The 20,649-nt window shown below is 52.2% G+C and overlaps 1 protein-coding gene across 1 annotated transcript in view; it reads right to left on the bottom strand.

Moving 5' to 3' along the window:
• The window catches only part of COL4A2 (collagen type IV alpha 2 chain), a 162,577-nt gene that overhangs the window by 47,206 nt on the left and 94,722 nt on the right, over positions 1 to 20,649 (bottom strand). The window contains exons 5-14 of the mRNA XM_074378524.1: positions 13,128 to 13,262; positions 12,997 to 13,041; positions 9,879 to 9,995; positions 8,037 to 8,108; positions 7,659 to 7,694; positions 7,491 to 7,553; positions 5,622 to 5,657; positions 2,987 to 3,028; positions 2,023 to 2,121; positions 458 to 493 (exon numbers count right to left, since the gene is read on the bottom strand). Coding sequence (XP_074234625.1) covers positions 458 to 493; positions 2,023 to 2,121; positions 2,987 to 3,028; positions 5,622 to 5,657; positions 7,491 to 7,553; positions 7,659 to 7,694; positions 8,037 to 8,108; positions 9,879 to 9,995; positions 12,997 to 13,041; positions 13,128 to 13,262 — 681 coding nt within the window. The remainder of the gene's footprint in view (positions 1 to 457; positions 494 to 2,022; positions 2,122 to 2,986; positions 3,029 to 5,621; positions 5,658 to 7,490; positions 7,554 to 7,658; positions 7,695 to 8,036; positions 8,109 to 9,878; positions 9,996 to 12,996; positions 13,042 to 13,127; positions 13,263 to 20,649) is intronic.

Genomic DNA, 20,649 nt, shown 5'->3' with positions numbered 1-20,649 from the left:
TGGTCCACCTCCGCGCACGGCGGGTTGTGGCTGGGACCTCGGCGGTCCATCCATCCAGGACATCGCCTGTCGTCGTCACCGAGTGAGTGACTGGGAGAAGTGGGGCCACGCGGGCAGGCCCGACCCAGGTCAGGGAGGGCAGAGCAACCGCACGGCTGGAGCCCGCACGGACGCAGCCCTCCCTCCCGCCCGGCCCCCCCAGCATACATCTTCCTTAGGGTCATTTATGAACGACACAAGGTGTTGATTAGCTGGTGTCGACTCTGCAGAAGGAAGACATTCTAAAACTGCCTTCTGAAAAATAGCGTAAGAAATAATAGTGCTCTCCTGCTGTAGACAAATGGGCTGGAAACCGAGGGTCCGTGGGCCGGTACCACCTGGGCCTGTTCTCGCTGTGACAGGAGCACCCAGACACTGGGAGCCACCCAAAGAGAGCGGCATCTTCATCCTGACTTACCTTTCCTCCTGGCTCCCCCTCGCTTCCTTTTTCGCCCTGTAAAGAATACAAACAAGGCGTGCTCGTTAATTAAGAACAGTAACACTTAAGTGCATCAGAGTTTGGATTGTCTCCTTAAACCCTGGAAACAAAGATTAGAAATGAGCTGTAGCGTGACCCCCGAACTTCGCAGCTTCAACATTCAAGGGGAACAAGGGGCTATTTCTCCTGGATTTTCCCATATAAAGGAAATCATGTGTTAGTTTTGAGGGGCCTGCAAGGCGGTGTCTCTCCCATCTGTGCGGTTTCCTTCTGCACCCACAGTGGCAGGCAGCAAGGCCAGGGAGACCCCCAGTGATGGTGTCCGTTTGAGGGAGAGATTTTATCAGGAGGGTCCTCGGAGGAAGCGGCTCCTTTGGGATGTATTAAAACACTGAGCAGAAGTGGCCTTAGAAAGCAAGGTCAGTCCTACACGATCGATGTCTCCCTCTTCTTTTGGTCTAAAACGAGGAAAGAAATAGTGCCGGGCTGGGTCCTTTCCCCCATCAGTCCTAGGCCAGCACCTGGACACGTAACCGCCTCCTCTGGCCTTGCGCCAGCCGCCTCCCAGGTCACTTTTGTGAGTGGCCGCGTTGCTCGTAACAGCCGAACAGCCGCAGCTGCCGGGCTGACTTCCCCGTGGCCGTGGTCCAGCCTGCCCTGCCTGCTCCCATGCGCGACCCGGCTTCCTGACAGACGCCTGAGAGATGGGAACCACCTTCCATGTTCGGGGTTTTCACTTGGGTTCCCACGACCTTGCAGGAGCGTTCCACCCCGGTGTCTGCTCCACCGCTCCGCGAGGTCAGCGTGACCCGAGGTCAGGGCTGCAACCTTCGTTCATCACGAGCAAACTCAGAGGCTCAGGAAGGGCGAGTGGCCTGTCTGAGCCAGTGAGCGGAAGAGCAGGGTGTTAATTTTTATGGACTCCAAGAATATGCTTTTAATCAAGCAAAACATTAATAGAAATGATAAGAATCAGAAAGCTGACTTCAATCCAAAAAGCCCACCACAGTGGTCCACGTCAGTGAAGAGCGAAAAGTAGGTTTTATTTTGCCGAATACATTTGGCTCCCACAGTCCACGCCTCGGTGTTGACCTGCGCCCCGACCGCCAACCTAGGTCTATGCTAGAGACTCTGGATGGTTCGAGATTTTTTTATGCACAGTTTATTTTTTGGAGCAGTGTTTTCAAAAATTTTTGTTTCATTGTTTAATGGGAGTATTGGGGAATGAACGCAGGACTTTGTCCACGCTAAGCATGTGCTCTGCCCTTGAGCTATACCCTGATCTCCTGGATTTGAAATTTTTTAAAATGGATTCTTGTGTTGTTTCAAATTCATCACAATTATTTACAACGACGGACGGATACACCTATGGGACCGTGAGCAGTGCTTTCATGTGTAATCTGCCAATTTGTCAGTGAGGGCTTTCCCACTTTGAATGTGATTGTTTCTGCAAGACCAAAGACTGTTACCCTTTTTCCTTCTTCTTCTTTTTTTTATTTTTCTACTTCAACTGGTAATAAGCCATTTTGCTGAAGCCCCTTTACCTTATACTGATCTAGGTGGATCGTCTCCTTCGTGGGCCCAATGATGGCATGCTGGTTGTCTGACGGAATCCCGTTGGGTCCTGGCTGTCCCATGTCGCCCTGTGAATGGTTTAGCAAAGCAGTTTCGTCTTTAAATTGAGAAGACACGATCAAGGTTGAAAAACAGCACGCTCCCACCACAAATTGCTGGCTTCATCCTTGCATGTTACTTATCACACGGACACCAATTTCACGGCATTATAGTCACAATGTAGTGTAAAAATCACTTATAAAATAAAATGGTCATAATGCAAAATTGATTCCTACTTGCATTAATAATCACTCAGAATGTACGCATACAAGCTGCTTAGGCGGCTCACAGTTTGGGAATGCGCTGGCTTCTGCGGAATTACCACCTCACCGTGAATTTCTACATAAGGAAAGTCTTAGGCCTGGAGGCTACATGTGCTGGTGGTTTCTGCTGTGGATTTACTGATTTAAGATTGGTACTGAGACACAAGAAATGTCTAAGAAATGGAAGACCGCTCCAGTTCCACCACTACTTTACCAGATGCGTTTTTTTTAAGTCTATAAAGAGCAGCAGCTTTGATAAACAGCATCTCAGGGGCGCTTTCATTTGCATTGTTATCAGCACAAAGAGATGCTTTTTCACACGGTAAACAGGTGGGAAGCCCCTATTCTGCAGGAGTGTCCGTGACTCTGACCGCTGCTCCTCAGTCACCGCTGGATGCCTGATGTCAGAGGACGCCACGGAGAAACGCCTCAGCTTCCCGGGCGCTGAGGACGCCGACACCGCGTCTCCGTCAGGGGTCGGGGGCTTTTTACCGTCCTACTGACCCACAGCCTTCTCACTGCGCAGCGGCTGTTCCTAGGGGGGCGGTCTGCAGAGCGCCCCAGGTGACGGCACAGAACGTAGCCATTGAAACGGTCTGCTTCCTAATCCAGCCCGCGAAGCTTCCCTTACCTTTTCACCTTTTTCTCCGTAGAAACCAAGTCCCCTGTTGCCCTGCAAGACAAACGGTTTCCGTAAGGTTTAAAAAGTCCATAATCACAGTGAAATAGAAGTAGTGATTTTTTTTTTTTTAGAAAAAGGCAACTAAGACCTATGTGTTTGCAACATTACTGGACAACGGTCCTTGCACCGTATTCCGGCTTCAGCTCCCAGGAAGTAAGCGACGCAGAAAGAAAATGACTGTCCTTTCTTTGGCTATTTCCACACACAAACTCAAACAAACGTGTGAGCCCGCGCCGCACACGGTACGAACGGGAGCAAGCTGAGACGCCGCGCCAGCTGCAGAACGTGGTCCTTCCTGCCGTATTCCGAGCGTTCACCAAGACTCAGCCTTAAAGGATGGAAACTCGGGGGTTCAAAAAGTGATATAACTCATCTTTTAACACAGTTGTGCTTTGAAGAAATTTGTATTTTATTTTTCCTTTTTTGGGGGGGAGCAATCAAGTTATTTATTTATTTTTAACAGAGGTACTGGGGATTGAACCCAGGACCTCGTGCGTGCCAAGCACCACTGAGCTATCCCCTCCCCCAAAATCTGTATTTTAAACTCAAAACAAAACCTCAAAAATAGTGGACTGACAGCAGGTATTCTGTCTCCCCGGGGAACACTCTGTCATTTGCTTTTTGGAATCTATTTTATTGCTCAACCCTCCTGATGACCAGGAAGTTGACACTGCTGGTTCCACACTGGCAGGCTGGGCTGCGAGAACCCAGGGCCCGGCCAACGGCTGGGCTCCCTCTTCATCCTGGCGGGTCTGGGCATCGCAGACAGTGCAAGTGTCCACCGCTGGACCAAAGCCCCTCAGCTAAGAAGTGGTGGAGACCAGGTCTGATCCAGGTCTTCTGGAGCCTTCATCGCCCTTACGTCAGCTCTAGGCAGCAAAGTCTCAGAGCATTTCCTTGGGTTCTGGCCCCTTTGGACTCAGAAAGCAGCCTTTTCCCGCCTTGGGTCCCATCTTTAAAGATCATGATTCATTCTCTCCTCTGCCTCAGACCTTCTCAGTTTGGTGAGATAACCCTACTTCCACAGAAACATGTCCCATCCTTTCAATGATTTGGATTTACCCAAATTTTCATCTTTTTTGCTTAAGAGTTTGCAAAGCGAGGTTGGCGACCCAGCAAGTATTTGATCGTTTCACGAGGGGAGCTGCCACATGCAGGAGGGTTGCGCGAGGACATGGCATCTGAAGTAAGTCCACCCGGACAGCCATGCAACAGACCCACGCGCATCACAGGAAGCCCTCTGCTCTCTGACTTCCCAACAGCTCTGCTCCCTTCCCAGGGACCTTACATTTCCATCGTGACAAAGGCTCCTGCAAGGCCCTGTCTGATCTCTCTCTGCCCCATGCTGTACGCCCCCCTCCAATGCCCAGAGTTTCTGAAGATAAAAACCAAGCCTTTAATTAATTTTGGCTTTTGCTTTGCTTCTTTCCCACCTGGCTGGGAGCAGGAATCAAAGCACAGAAACACAGCCAGGCTCGAGGAGAATGCCATTGGCCTGGGCCCCCGCGGTCCCCCTGCCTCGTGAGCTGGTGTCCGAGTCTCCAGGAAGTGACCCGGTGGAGGGCGAGGGCTGTTTGTGCTGCAGCCAAGCGGGGATCTGAGGCGACCTTGGGGCTCGGCTGCCCCGTCCGACATCCGCTCCTCTTGGCTCAGGGCTGTTCCCAGCCTGCTCCAGGCTGCTAGACAGTGGGGAGCCAGGCAGGGGGGTGGGGTGGGGGTGGGCAGCATCCTTAATGAGCTCCAGCCGCAGCCGGAAGCCAGGTCAGAGGTGGTGGGAGCTGGGGCCTGGGGTGGTGACAGCTGAGGTCCCCAGGGGGTCAAAGAGATGGGGTTTCCATGGGGCAGGCATGGGAATGGCAGGCTAGGAGTTGTCCTGGGCCACATGTGGGCCATGGAATGTCTTAAACGTTCATAATGGTGGCCCCATATTTATGACTCATGTTGAGTTTTGACCAAATACTTCCCTCGCCAACCTCCTACTGTTTGTCCTGGACACTTACCCAACTTCCCTGGGTCACATTAAACCCCAATTCCGCCTCCACGCTCCTAACAAGCCATCCCTCTTGCTGTGCTTCAGCCAGCTGAGTCATCTTTCCCTGATGAAAACAGTACAGCTCGGGCCCCAGACTGGCTTGAAGCTCACTGACTCCATCCCGAGAGGCGGACATCACGCTCTGGCAGGCTCTCCCTGCACCCAGGCACGAAGGCCATCAGCTGCCCCACACCTGCAGCGACGCCTTGTCCATTCTGTAAACCAGCACCTGCGGGTTGTGAGCACGCACTGCCCCGAGCTCGGCCCGGTCTACGTGTCTAGTCAAACCCTCATCAGCTGGCTCTTCATGGAGCTGCAGGAACGCTACGCAACGTGCGAACAAGTCACTCCACAACCCGCCCACTAGTGGCCGTCCAGGGTCACTGCTGGAGTCGTCCTTGGCGTTTATAACATGAAGCCTTAAAACCTACAGAATGGTCTTCATCGTGAGATAAACGACACACAGTTGTCAGCCAAGCAGCCCCACGGCCAAGGAGGGCACTCACAAGCACGCGGCCCTCTTCCCTCCCCTCCCTCCAACAACCGACTTACTGGCTGTCCTTTCGGTCCAGGGGGTCCAGGCGGGCCCTGCGCAAATACAAAGAAGTGTGTAAACTGTTTCCTTTCTCCCAGGACCCAGATACCATCTGCTAGAACGCTCTGGGAAAGCCAGCCGCTGTACACTGAGAACACCGGGCAGTCAGTATAGGGGTTTCTGATGCATTTGTCTCGGCGGGGAGGAGAGGCTGGCGGGGCGAGGACTGGGGTCAGGCCCAGCTCTCAGGCCTCACCGGCGGTCTACGCACAGCTGTTTCTGGTTTGCTTTTCTGAGCTGAGACTTCTGATTTGACCCGTGTCCTATTGTGTTTGCTTTGCAAGTTCCCAGGACCCATTGCTGCAAAGACTGCTGCTCCTGGCCTTCTCTGTGGTCCCCCATGGGGCACCTTCTGACACTTTTTACTGGTGGGTCGGCAAACATTCACGGACAGAAATCGGTCTACAGGCCAATATGCAGGGCTGAATGTCCACCTGCAAATATCAGCCCATGTCTTTCTGCTAAGCATTCAGCTTAAAGGATAGAAGTGTTAAAAATGCTTTAGAAGAGCAATCTGTGTTGACTTACAAGTGAGTGGACAGGGCAGGGGCTGTGGGGGGTCTCCCGGTTCATATGAAGACCCTGAAGCTGCCACATCAGCTGAGGACCCTGCGGGACAACCTGCTGTTTCGTATTTCCCTAGATTGTGTACTTAAAGCGCAACAGCCCCATCCCTGCAGCATGTGAGCTGTGAGTGGGCTGGTGGCCGCGTGGGGCAGGAGCGCAAGGAGCACGCCATCGCACGGGCCTCCCTTCGCGGCGTTTGGCCAGATCTCTCACAGCCAGAGGGCCGCTGGGAAGAATGGCTTCCATGGGCCCAGGGACAAGTGCTTTGTAGAAACACGGGCAGTTACGATTGTTATATAATTACTGACAGTGCGAAGGAAGCGCGTGAGCACTCCCGCCCCAGCTGCTGGTGTGACAGCGCCTCCCCAGACACGCTGCCCCCCCCCCCCGCCCCGCTTCTCAGTTTCTGTGGAGAAGCCGGCAGCGCAGCCTCCGTCGAGAGCCGCCTCAACTGTGAGCGGTGGTTTTCTCGGAGGAGGGCTCCTCCCCCGGAGCCAAAAGCTCCCATTGAGTAACTTAAGGCCAGTTTGCCTTACTAATAAAAACTGACAGCAATGAGAGAGTCAGAGTTTGGGGAAATCAATTCATCTTCGGGTCCCTTGTGTCGGGGGGCGGGGGCCCATGGCTGCCCGGGTCCTGGCGGCTCTGTTCCTCCCCTCCCCTCCTTGCAGCAAGTCCTCCTTCATCTAAGCATTTGACCTGTCCCACTTCACTCTATTATTTGATTTGCAGGAGGAGGGAACACCTGTGGACGGCCACTCAGGTGGGGCACTAGGGCCACTTTGTTTATTGCTGGCCAATATCTCGCCGATGATGGCCACGTCCAGGTGCAGGGCACTTGCTCTAATGGCCGTGCCAGGTGTGGTGCACCTGCTTGAATGGCCATGTCCAGCAGAGTCCATTTCCTCCTTATCGATCTGTTGGGCTCGGTCTGCTTTGCCAGGAATGAGCCCTTGTCAGCTGGTTAGGTGTGGGGCTGGGAGAGCCTGTGCATGACTAGGAGGGCACCCAGCCAACCCCAGGTCAGATCTGACCTAGCTGGCAATGATCTGGTGACCGCACGCTCTGGGTCCTCACTCTTCCGCCTCGATGGCGGCAATGTGTGCAAAGGGCAAAGCGCGTGCCGTACGTTTTCTCTGGTGACCGCCAGCGTCAGAGCTGCATCGTGAGGCTGCCACCAGCACCTGCAGCTAAAGGAGCTGCCTCTCTGGAGAATGTCTTGACAACGTCAAGGACGAACACATGAGCCCCGTACTTACTGGTCTTCCTGGAGCTCCAACCGGACCCATCTGCCCCACAGGCCCAGGGCGGCCAGGGGGCCCCTAGGACAGGCAACCAGAGAGGGCTGTTAGCAGAGGCAGGCGGTGCTTGGGGTCCTGATTCTCACGGTTCCGCTTGGACTCTTCTCTGATGAAAACAACGCTTACCTGGAAACCGACCAGTCCGGGCCCTCCAGGTTCCCCCTAATTGAGAAGAAATAACCTTAAGAGTTCTAGCTTTTAAGCATCATCAGATTTAGTTACATTTTATTCCAATGTTGGAAATGAGCGTGCAAAGTGCATCTGCCTTCCCAGGAGTCAGCCGTGTAATCACCCAGGTGTCTGGAGTGTCGGGGACCTGGGAAAAGCTGCACCCACAATGAGTGTAAGACTGAAATCAGCCTGAAGGGCACCATTGTGATTTTGGATTATTCCGCCACCCTCTGCCCCCTCCACCCTGAGTTCACCTGCAAGTTAACCTCGATGATGGGGAATTGACACTGGGATGCGCGGCCACGCCCCCACCTCTCCCAGGGTAAGACTTACCCTGTATTTGTCACGGTCCTCCCTGGACAGGGCGTAGGGTTCGCCTTTCTGACCTTTGGGTCCTTGGGGCCCCTAGATTAGCACAAAAACCATAGGAAGAAGAAATGGAAAAATGATCCGTTAGCATTCAGAGCAGCGATGGTAATTTGAAGGGTTACTTGTTCCTTTTACAAGCAAGGTCTGGCTGTTCTCATGGCTTCGCTGGGTCTCTCCGATCATCAGTGTGCCTTCAACCGCCAGGGTGGGGCTTTTGTGCTCACCCAGCCGCATCTTTCTTTGAGGTTAAAATGGAAATACAGGGTTTACGTTACTTTCAAAACCCAAGTGAACGTTCAGTAAACAAATCCTTTCCTCTGCCAGCCTGTTCCTTCTCTTTGTAATAATACCACTCTGTGTTTCCTTTGGCATTTGTGGACTGAAGATGTCAACACATTCACTCTGAGCACCATTCGCAGGAGAGGTCCTGGGTCACCCTTTAAAAGTGGAATTGGGGTGGGAAGGGATAAATTTGGGAGTCTAGATTTGCAAATGTTAACCACTATGTATAAAAACATAAAAAACAAATATCTTCTGTATAGCACAGGGAGCTCTATTCGATATCTTGTAATAACTTTTAATGGAAAAGAAAATGAAAACAAATATACGTATATACATGCATGGCTGGGACATGACGCTGTCCACCAGAAACTGACACATTGTAACTGACAGTACTTCCATTAAAAATAAGTGCAATTTTGTTAAACACACACAAAGCATGTGTACAAACATCTTTTAATACTTACATATGAAACCAAATTTTAAGGTGGTAGATGTATTTATTGATAGCGAAACCTATGGTATTAGAATAGTCTAGAACACACTGTAGCTCACTGAGAAGTTGAAAAAGAAACGTCCTTTACGTCCAGTAAAGGAGCCAGAAGACAGAGGTGTGAGTGCAGCCAGAGGTCCACCAGCTTCCGGGAAACGCAGTGAAGGGTGTTAGGGCTGCTCTTCCTCCAGCTCAAAATGTTTTTTTTTTTAATAAAAAGTTTTACCAAAAAATGTTAGTTTAACCCTGAATTTGCAATATATTGGTGGTAAGAGGGTAGCAATATAGTACTGAAAAATATTTCAAGGTTTTTTGCTAAGTCCCTAACAATGGAATGAGGCCACGAAATAGATCATTATATGAAAGCTCTTCCATTAAGAAAAATAAAGTCAGCATTGTATGTGCTGGGGAACCTCACTGTTCCTTCACATCACAGAGGATTTTAGAATCTACTAAAGATGGCGATTAATAGAGAATTTTGTCAAGGTTTAAGCTTTTTAAACTTTTAGTTCACTATTACACTATTATTCACTGAAAAAATTATTCATTTTAATGGAGGGACTGAGGATGGAACCCAGGACCTCGTGCATGCTGAGCATGTGCTTAGCCACTGAGCTACACCCTCCCCATTTGCAATGAATTTGAATCAGAGCCTGGGAGGAAATGAAGGCACACTTGGGAGACCACAGGAGTAAGCCACGTAAACCAAACCCACTATTTTCTACCAAAGAATGCATCGGAAAGTAGGGCTGTCTGAATCCAGGGAAAGCACGCCTGGTGTCTGCAAGGAGCACCAGCAGGGACATGCGCTTCTCTGGGCCACGACCCAAGGAGAGCGGGCCACGGTTTTGCAGGTGCCTGCCCCACTACTGTCCTGAGAACAGGACGCAGCCCCCGCCCCCAGCGCGTCTCTAAGACAGCTTCTCCAGAGGGTCCCCTTGGGGGCCTTCTGAAAGCGAGTTCAGGGGACCTTTCAGCATGTCCGCCATCCGGATCCTAGAGCCGAGCAGCGGGCCAGTGGCGCTCCTACTTACGGGGGCCCCGGGGAAGCCGTCTGGGCCCACGGGTCCTGCGTAGCCTGCGTCGCCCACGGTCCCGTTGCAGCCATCATAGCCGGGTCGTCCTCTGGGCCCGCCTTGCCCCGGGTGCCCCTGGACACAGGAAAGGGAGTCAGTCTGCAGCCCTCAGGTGCTTAGTTTGCACGAAACTCTGATGAAACAGTTTCTAGTCGTCTCATGAGAGACACCCCTGGTGTGAGTCCAAGGGCAGAGACCACTTGAAATGAACCAGTGAATGAACGAAAAACTGAGTACCCAAAGGCACACGAGTGTTGTGCTAAGCCAGGGAGGGGCTTTGGGACCAAGTTCTGTTTCCCCCAGGGTGTGGTAAACCCGTCTCGGGGTTTCTCCTGCCTGGCCTCGCCGGGGAGAGGGGAGGGCTGTTTCAGCTGGAGCAGGAGAGTGTAGATTTAAAAATTCTAGAAAAACGTTCTGGAAGCCGCTGCTGCTGCGGACAACAAGGTTAGCTGTGCCCAACCAAACTCCGGATGAAGAAGGAGAAACCCGGGTCCAAATGCACGTGCCACCCTCAGGGGGACTTCCTTCGCGCCGTGGCAGGAGGGCTGCTTTCCTCGTTTACCTTTTTGGGGACATGACCTTTTAGCTTTTAGACATGAATAGACGGCAAGTCAGGTGCTCTGAGGCGTCAGGTGGGGGAGGGAAGGCCACGTGATCACGTGTCTTTGGAATTACTGACGGCCAGGCTAAGTCGGGGTCCCTCGACCGCATCCGTCTGGTTCTGGAGACGTGGAGGCTTGGGTTAATAATCTGCAGTTTATGCACTGCAAGACCGCAGCCTGTTTGCTGTTTCTCTACACAATAAATGTTTAGATATAAGCTTTCTTGTGTGCAATTCCTTTAAAACTTTGGTTTTCTTGATCATAGACCAAATCCACATCCCAGAGTGATCTCTGAGGCCAGCAGCCTGTCTTTTGGATGTACCATGAGAAATCTGGAAAGTTGCAAGGTAGACGAACAAGCCCCCCACGTCGTGGCTGTACCTGGAATGATACTAAGAAATACGGTAAGAACAGGAGACTCTTTCTTTTGTTTGCACATCTCTTTGCTCTGGATGTTCAGAGGCACTGCCTGAACTGGTGCCACCGGGTAAGAGATACAACAGGACTTCCAGCTGACCCTCTGGTGGACCAGAGAGGCTCTGACCGTCTCAGGACTGTCATAGAGCACAGGTTCCCTGGCTGTTAGAGGGCCAGCTGCTTTTTGGTCTTCTAAGTAAAGTCGTCCTTTTCAGGGGCCTCTAAAAGCTGACCTTCGGATTCAGCCACAGGAATCAAGGTCTGCGGGCGTTCTGCTCAGGAGCCTTGGGATTCGTGGTGCTTCCCTCAGAACCCGCCGCCGAGCTCCTTCGCCTTCTCCGGAGTTACCGTCCGCTGCTGGTCGTTCTGACCTAAGTCAGAGAATTGCATGCCAACCGGATCTTAGTTGGAAATTGTCCTTCAAAGAAAAATTTCACTTATGTTGAGCGGAACGTCCGTCTCTTGTTCACCATCTGATTAGGCCCATTTCTGTATGATGCGGTGCTGAGATTGTACTGCACATCACTTTCTGTACACGATTCTGAACAGCTAAACCTGCGCTGGTCCCTCAACCTCTGCTTCCATTAACGTCTCAGGAGCGGCAGGTGGGTTTCAGTTAATTCAGTGTAGGATCTACTGGATTTTCTGCAGTTCAAGGATTTTCTTTAGCAGAACTCAGATTCTGTAGAAAACCACCAGGCATCTGTTTACCATGATGTCCCCAGATGACAGATGGCGACTTCCTCCCTCATTTGTGAAGTATTTGCTCCTGACAGTAAATGTGGATGAAGTGGAAAAACGAAGTCAACTATGACAAGGATCCGTTAGAGTGCTTTTCCATGATGTCAACTCCATTTAAAACTCACACTTCGACTTCCAGAAGACAGCCCCGAGGAATGGTCCCAAGTGTCCAAAAAAGTAATTTAAAAATGGGTGATTTCATTTGAGGCAGTGAGTAGGGAAATAGTTTCATTATTTGTTTAACCCTTGAGATCTGCGGATTCTTCAGCTCTGCCAGTTTGCCAAGATGCTAACTAACGTGAGAGTTGTTTCCGTGTGTGTTCACAGCCGTGTGTTGTAACTGAGCCCCCAGCTGGGCAACACTCAGGATCACCAGCCACGTAGGTCTCACGTCTTGGTAAGTGTGGCTTCCTTTCTTTGCCTCCGATTACTTCCTTCTAGGGCAGAGGTCTCCTTGAATGTGGGGCTGGAGATCCGAAGAAAAAGCACGAATTCCCTGGGGCTGCTGTCCACTCGGCCCGTCCTCTCTTCTCCTGCCAGGGGCAGCCCCGCTCCTGCCACCTGGGGGTGAGGATGTGCGTGTGCGCATGTGCGTGTGACTCGCGACAGACCACGTGTGTCGGGTAAGGGCCCAGACAGCCGTCTGTGTCTGACGTTCCTGAAGCAGATGGCCTCCGACTTCAGCAGTAGGCGGGTGGGGTGGGTCTGAATGTGCGATAAACACATTCATGCCGGAGGCGGGGGCCTGGAGGGGGCCCTGGGAAATCTCAAGGACCCCGTGAAGGAGGCTGTGAGTCAGCTGCCCTGTTTATTTTCTTCTGCCACAAGAAGTAAAGTAAACTAGGTTAGAAAAACACATTTTATTGCATCTTGAGATTTTCTCACGGACCGAGCATGTCTCTGTCTTCTCATTTATGTGTGGCCACTACAAAGACAGGCGCCACACCAGCGCCGAGGCGTCCAGGCTCCCGGCTGGACCAAGACGTTCAGGTGGCTCTGGGGGTCGAGCCGGATTTTAAGATTTTAAGGCTGTTTGTAGAGCACGCCCGAGCGGTGCGGCAGCTGTTCGATACAAAGCAACGTCCAGTCGCGGCGGAGCGGCCTCAGCTCTGAAGCCAAGTCCAGAGGAACGTTTAAAAAGGAAACGGTCTGTCCAATACTTGACTGGGTTCCAGGAGGAAAAAATGTGCACCCAGAGCCCATGACACGACACGTCCAGCTAGACACGTTTCTGCACATCAGAAGCACGTGGCTTCGCCAGTGCAGAACTGTTTTCCTCCAACGTTTTAAAATTCTTATCTTAACGAAAGACTTACAGGAATTCCGTCGGCACCAGGGAATCCAGAAACACCTCTTGCTCCCTATAAAGAAGGCAGACAAGCTGAATGACGGCCAAGGCGCCCGCCCTTCACACAATGAGAGAAGCAGCCACGGCTCCCGTACGTACCACGTCTCCCTTTGGTCCTGTGATGCCGGGAGCCCCCCTCTCGCCCTTGTCACCTTTGCGGCCCTGCAGTCCTGGGAATCCTTGCAAGCCGGGGGGCCCGTTGTATCCCTGGGGGCCCACTGGCCCTGGCTGGCCCTGTAGAAACAGCACACGTTCAGTTTCCATCATCAGTAACAACGCATGCGCATCTGCAGCAGCCTTGCTTCTGAAACCACAGGTTCCCTCCTTAAACCGCTAGCATCTTCGGAGCACGTTATACGTGAACCCCATCTGCTGCCGTGGTGGCCACAAAGTGAGTTCTGGCTAAGAAAGGAAAAACCGAGTTTAAAGGGAAAAATATTAAATGCGAGGAAAAATTATCCTAAATTACAAAAGAGGTTTTTTGTGAAATGCTCATATTGGATTGAGATGAGAGATTCAACTTATTTGGCAGTTTAAAAACAGCCCTTTCAGTGTAAAAGAAAGTAAGTTTCAAACAAATTTCTACGATTTTATTTCTATCTCAGTATAATGCATACAATAGGTATGGGAACTTAAATTGTGTCCAGATATCAAAGTGATCCCCAGATGCTTCAGTAATTAGATAATGTGTCCTCCTGTTCTCACACACACACACACACGCACACACACACACACACACACACACACGTGTGTGTGTGTGTGTGCCTGCACGGAGAAAAAGATAAAAGTTTTCTGAAATATATAAAATATTAGTCATATCCATTAGGATGGTTATTATTTAAAAAAAAAAAGACAGAATCACATGTCGGCGCAGAAGTGAAGTTGGAACCCTTGTGCTCTGTTGGTGGGAGTGTGCATGGTGCAGTCACTGCGGGCGGAAGGCAGTATGGTGGCTCTGCAGGACACTAAGCAGAGAATCACCGTGTGACCCACAGTTGCGCCTCTGGGACAGCACTCAAAAGGACTGACAGTGGAAACTTTCTACACCCACGCTCGCTGCAGCATTTCCACAACAGCCAAAAGGTGGAAGCAAAGTGTCGCTGACAGATGATGGATAAACACAGTGTGGTCCATCCAGACAAGGCACTATCATTCACCTTAAAAAGGACGGAAATTCTGACACACACTACAACGTGGGTGAACTGTGAGGACATGACACTGAGTGACAGAAGCCATCCCCCAAAGGACAAATACTGTCTGAGTCCACGAATACGAGGCCCCTAGAGTCGTCACGTTCACGGAGACAGCGTGGGACATGGGTTCCTAGGGTGGGGAGGGGCGTGGGCACTTAATGGGGACAGACTTTCAGCTCGGGGAGACGCATGGTGATAACGGCTGTGCAAAATGCAAATGTGCTTAACGCCACTGAACTGTACACACGTGGGTAAGACGGCACCTTTTGTGTTGTGTGTGTTGTACCACAAAAACATACAAAAATTCTTTCTACAGCAAAAAAATTCTTCATAAAAATAAAAAGATTAAAAAGGGGGTTCTTGAATGTCTTTGAAGAATGTGGGAAAAGGTGGTTGAGGAGGGTTGTGATGAAGGACAGACACCCCTGACCGTGGGCACGTGACACGCAGGCTCAGCCTTGTCTAACACTCAGGGGGCTCGGGAGGCTGCGCTGGCTGTAAGTTTGGGGACAAAACATGCTTTGATCCAGACTTTTACGGCTGTTCCTTGGCTGTGCTCATTTGTGTTGTGTTTGTGGCTCTTCGCATAGAGTCTTCCCTGATCAGTTACCGTGCCCCCCAGCCTCCAAGTTCCCCGACCGCTGGAGCCGTGGCGTGTGCCAGCGTTGCGGGGAGCAAGCTTTGGGGGATGAAGCGTTCCTGGCCAGCACGGTCACTTCTACTGTCCATAAACTACATCCTTCTCCGGGGAAGGGTGGCTCCACAGGGCCAACGAGGAGGGACCGTGTACCACTAACCTAGAGGGAACACACGCCTCGTACTGAGGAAACCCTCATCTGCCCGGCAGGCGTCAGCCTCTCCTCGGGCCCCTCCCCTGGGGAGGCTGCCTGCTGGCATCACGTCCTCGCTTTCCTCCCATTGTCAGTGCACTTCTTTTTAACTTCTGTTTCTGGGATGGGAAGTGTGACCTTGGGAGTAAGATCCCAGCCTTGCCTTTTCTGGAATGTCACGTTTTTCTCTTGTACGGCATGAGGTGAACTCCCACATCATGAAACCAGCCGTTCCACGGTGGCCTCGGGCACCGTCACAGTGTCCTCTCGCCACCACGTCTAGCTGGTTCCAAATGTCTCCAGCTCCCCGAGAGGAGACCCCCGGCCCGCCGGGCCGTCGTTTCTGACCCCTACGCGCCAGTGCCCACCGGCCCGCACTCGGCGTCCGTGGGGTTTTCCCATTCTGGGCATTTCCTATAAACGGAATCAGGTGTGGGCTGAGCGGCCCTTCCTGTCCAGCTTCTTTCACTGAACGTAATGTCCTCGAGGCTCGTCCACGCTGCCGCACGTATCCGTCTTTCACCCATTTTCATGGCTGAACCGTATTCCACGGCCTGGATAAACCGGTCTGCCGTGGGCAGAGCTGCTCTGGACGCACACATGCTGCTCCGCTTGAGTCCCGTTTTCAGCTGTTTTGGGTCCGAACTCAGGAGGGGCACTGCTGTATCGCGTGGAAACGCCGTCCCTGCTGGAGGCCCTGCCGTGCTGCTTCCCTCCACGGCCGCCCCGCTGTACGTCCCCGCCGCCGAGGCCTGAGGGCTCCTGGTTTCTCCACATTCCCACCAGAATTTGTTGTTTTACATCTTTAAAAAATTATAGCCATCCTAAGAGGGTGGGGAAATGGTGTCCCCATGAAGAGCTCATCTCAGGCTTCTGACAGATGGAACATTTCACAAAGCTCCCTCCAGCTTCCGCCCCAGGGAAGAGCCAGGACCGTGGAGGGATCTGAAATCCACCCTCATCCCCCAGGACTGGACCCTCAGTCCCGCCCTCGGTGCAAACCCTGCATTGCTGGGACTTACGTCAAGGTCCAAGGCCCTTGGTGTGCCTGCTTTGGTCATCAGGGATGAGGTTTCCCCTGGGATGCCCTGCCCACCAGGGCACCTTGGGTGTTTGCAAAGGGCAGCTGAAGTGCTCGGTAACGGAAGGATTTCCCTCTGTCCTAACGACCTTCAGCAACTCCCAGCCTCAGCTGAAAAGTCCCGATTGGAAAAGTTATTTCCGTCTCTTCCTTTCTTTTTGTACCAAGTGATGTTAAAAATAAAAATTACCCCAGACAGAGTGGGACTCTAGCTTAAAAGTCTTTGCATAAATTTCTAAAGCCCCTAAAAGTCCCGCAATATACTTGATAAAAATATTTCTGCAAAATACTTCTTAAAGCCAGCAGACGTCGTAGAAGGGAGCTGTAAGCCCAGGAGTGGGGCCCCTGCCCCGCAGGGAGCTGACTCGTATGGATGTATCACTGCCCAGGAAGCAGGACACTGGCAGGATCTTGCAGTCCTGCACCTCCCGGGATAAAACACTGTGAAAGGTTTAAAAGAGTGGTTTGTTTCATTTTGTCCCCAGGACCTCCATGAAGCTGGCGTCACCCCCACTTGAAAGGAGAGACAACGGGGGTCTGGAGGGCTCGGTGTGAAGAGGTGACTGATGCATTTAAGTCTGGGGAGGGGGGCGGATTCCACCTTCCATGACACCCTTGCTGCTGGAAGTGAGGTCCCCAAGCTGCGTCAGCACCACCGGGGAACTTTCAAGAAATGCAGGTTCTCAGGCCCAGGCCGGCCCTCCAGGGGCTGCACTGAACACGGTCCCGGAGGGTTCACTGCACAGCTGGAGAATCCTGGCACGACCCCCCCCCCCTGCTGACGTTCTCCTCCGGAGGGCGGAGGCAGGTCTCTCTTAATGAGAAAAATCTCTTAAGCATGAAGTTGGATCTCAGAAGAAAGGTCGGGCTTCCTGAGTTGGGCAGAGGGAAACCTAACATTTATGCTCGTTGAAGACTATCCTTGGCTAGATTTTCTTGGTCTTAAGTTTCAGCGACACCTGCAAGAAGGGAGGGACTTTGAGCTGCAGGGACGGAGGGAGGGGCGCACACAGCCTCCGCCTCTTTGAAACCGCCCTTGGAGTCTGTGTGGGACGCCCAGGGCTCAGCCTTCGGAGCTGAAGTCTGGGAGGGGCAGGGAACGTGTCCAGCCTGAGCACACATTGCTTAAATGCCACCACCGCGGAGGGAATGTGCTCGGAGTCCTGAGACACTTGCGAAGGCTTGGAATTTTCACTTCTGAGAAAAGCGGCAAAATATAATCAGATCAAGGAAGAACTCCACCACCTCAGCCTCTAACCTAAGGGTAGAAGACTGTGGGGAGTCGAAGCCCCGAGAAACTGGGCCTTGCATTCAAGCACCCCCAGGGGGGTGCCTGTTTCCATTCAGAGCTCCTTACCCTCAGTGTTGGCCTTGGGTAAGCGAGCAGTACCGGGAGGACAAAGAGATGTTCCCAAGGATAAAGCCTGCTTCCCTGCCCAGCAGGACTTTGAATCCACGGGACCACACGTTCCTGGTGGAACAGGCTTCCACGCCTGGCCGGCCGGCACCTGAATAGTAGGAAGCCCTCCTCCTTCCCGCGTGTGCTCTTCCTGTGTCGCCTTCTATGGGCCCCGGGCGCTCCTCCAGACACACTGCATCCTCTCCAGGCCCAGGCGCCCCTCCCTTCCTCGGGTCCGCGCCCTCCCGGCCTTCCACTGCTGCGGCTCTCGGTGACCCCCGGGGATTCCGGCCCAGGTCCCAGCTCACTCTGTGAGCTGTTCACACACGTTCAAGAACAGGTCAAATGGCCCAAAAGGACTATTTTTTTTAGGAATCAGGAAAATCATTTGTTCAGCTGAATTTCGGAATCCTTTAGCCTTCCGAGGGATGGTCGTTAGCATCTGTGAGCAGCTCTGACCACCTGGCAGAGTGAGTTAACACCTCATTCCCAGCTGATGGTTGTATATGGGTCAATACCCCCCCACACACATACACACAGCATGTGACGCACACAACCACCACCTGTCAGTGGCAGCCAACTGCCTCTGCCAGGCAAGACGGACCTTCTCCCTTAGCTTCCTACTAACATAACGAAGCCTTAGTCCCGCCCTGGGTACCAGTCCTACGAAGGGTTCCACTTACTCCTCAGTAAGAATTAATGGCCTCCTGGAACTCCTGCTGTCCTCTCCCCAAAACTGGCCCAGACTGGAGGGCGTGTGGGGGAAAAGGAAATCACTTCCACAGGGAAAGGAAGAACCCTGGACCCTCACCCGGCTCTGCACACAAACCTGCAGTCAAAACGGAGCACAGACCTGCACGCAAGGGCTAACACGCTGCCACTTCCAGAAGCAAACACAGGGTGTGACCTGGGCTGAGGCAAAGGCTGCTCAGACAAGACGCAAAAATCACAAACCATCAGAGGAAAAATGTTGATAAGATTTAAAAGAATTGATGTTCAAAAGATACTGTTTAACAGAAACAGACTCACCCATACAGAAAACAAACTTCTGGTTACCGGGGGTGGGGGCAAGGATAAGTCAGGAGCCTGGGATTAGCAGACAGACACTGCTGTGTGTGACACAGAGAACCAGCAAGGCCTGCCGTGCAGCACAGGGAGCTGCCTTCAGCAGCCTGTAACCGCCTGTAACGAGAAAGACTGTGGAAAGGAACACTGTATACACATATGGTGGAAGCATGATGCCGCGCACCAGAAAGCAACACAATGTTTAAGCTACTACACTTCAGTAAAGAGGACATCGTTTAAAATGAAAAGCAGACGGGGAGAAATACTCACAAGACACACATGTGACAAATGACTTTCGTCCCTTCTGCAGAAAGAACTCCCAGAAACCAACAGTAGGGCCACAAACAACCTGATCGGAAAAGCTGGCAAATGATCTGAACAGACCCTGCATCACAGAAGAGGTGCAGATGGAAAACAGGGGCATGAAAGGGGCCAGCAGTGTCGGCCAGGAGGGAAAGGAAATTAGATCAGAATAAGGTGCACCTGCGGCTGCAGGAATGGCTGACACACCCGGAGAGAACTGGCCACGCCAAGCGCTGGAGAGGGCGCGGACCGGCCGGGAGCCTCAGTCACTGCGGGCGGGCACGCAGAACAGGGTGGCTAAAGCCAAGACCTGCAGGTCAGGGTTCACAGTGGCTCAATTTATTTTAGCTCAAAACTGGAAACCACCTGGGTGACCATCAGCTGAGTGGATAAACAAACCGTGGTCCAGGCACAGAATGGAATACTACTTAGCAATAAAAAGGAAGAAGCTATCTGATTATCTGATGTGTGCACCAGTGAGGAAGTGAAGGAAGCCAGACACAAGGCTGCATCCTGCCCGTCCTGTTTGTACGATGTCACCTACTATCCTGTTCAGGTGACGTTCTAGAGAGAAGCGAGTGCTAGGGCTGCAGGAGGAGGGAGGGGGCCATCTACAGAGGGCACAAGGAAACTTCGGACACAGACCCGTTTTATACCATGACCTTGGTGGCTGTTACACGGCTGGACACATTTCCCGATATTCACAGAACTGTATGTAAACTACACCTCAATACACTTGACCGTGAAGGCAGCAGAGATTAAGAAGACAGTCTCTGAAGTTCACAGGTACAGTGCATATGGCCAAGGCCTTCTGGCACATTCTTACCAGTGAATTTACAAGACAGATGACATTTAGAAATGGAAGGAGAGAGGACGCTGGTAAAATGATATACTGAAAATGTCTAGCCAAATGCTTTTTAAAAGTGTCTGCCAGGGAAGCGAAAAGGTCTGAAGAAACCAAGACCCTGCTTTCCTTGTCTGGAAGCTGGTCTGTCCAAGTGTGGTCCTGAGAGGAACCAGGACCACCCAGCCCACAGCCCACAGGACAGTGGGAGGGAAGTGGGGCAGGACCAGGCTAGCCTCAGGCGCAGAAGATACCCTTCGGCTGTCATCGGTTTCCCTTATACACGATTTTCATAAAAAACAAAAAGAGGGTGGCCCCTATAACTGTCAGATGCTCTGTGTCATTCTATCTGAAGTTATTTGACTTGGGCAAATTCACACTTTAAAGCAAAGAAAAAGAATGGGTTCTCTGGTTCTCCACCTATAAGACCAAGACGTCTGAAAACCCTGCTCCTTATTCTAAAAATAGGCAGCTCAGGGCAGTCGAACACAGCAGCTTTAGCCGTGCGAGGCGGAGCTTTTTACAGTCCAGAGGTGGTTTCGCTTGGCACAGTCTGGAAAAGCTGATTTTCTGGGAAAGCCTTTTATTGCCTCTGTGCTTGTAGCAATAAGCACATTTCATTTGCCTAAACATGGGCCCTGGCCCACAGACAGACGTGATTTCCAAGGAGGCACGGAGGTGCGGCTGGGTGAGCTGAGGGCCTCGGGGAGCAGGGGATGGGCTGGAAGAAGCTGGCGCTGGGGCTCTGGTTGTCAGGCTCCCCCCCTTTCTCATCCAGCAGCTGGCGGCATGGAACAGCATCAACAGCAGGTCCTCAGGCAGCCTTTCCGTCATCATGAGGTGTCATACAGGGTGGCCCCGGGTCGTGCTGCCCCGATGGGACAGTGACAGTTAGGCGGGAGGCGA

Source organism: Camelus bactrianus, chromosome 14, assembly GCF_048773025.1.
Source record: "Camelus bactrianus isolate YW-2024 breed Bactrian camel chromosome 14, ASM4877302v1, whole genome shotgun sequence".
NCBI classification, from domain to species: Eukaryota; Metazoa; Chordata; class Mammalia; order Artiodactyla; family Camelidae; genus Camelus; species Camelus bactrianus.
This window is presented reverse-complemented; position numbering and strand designations above follow the sequence as displayed.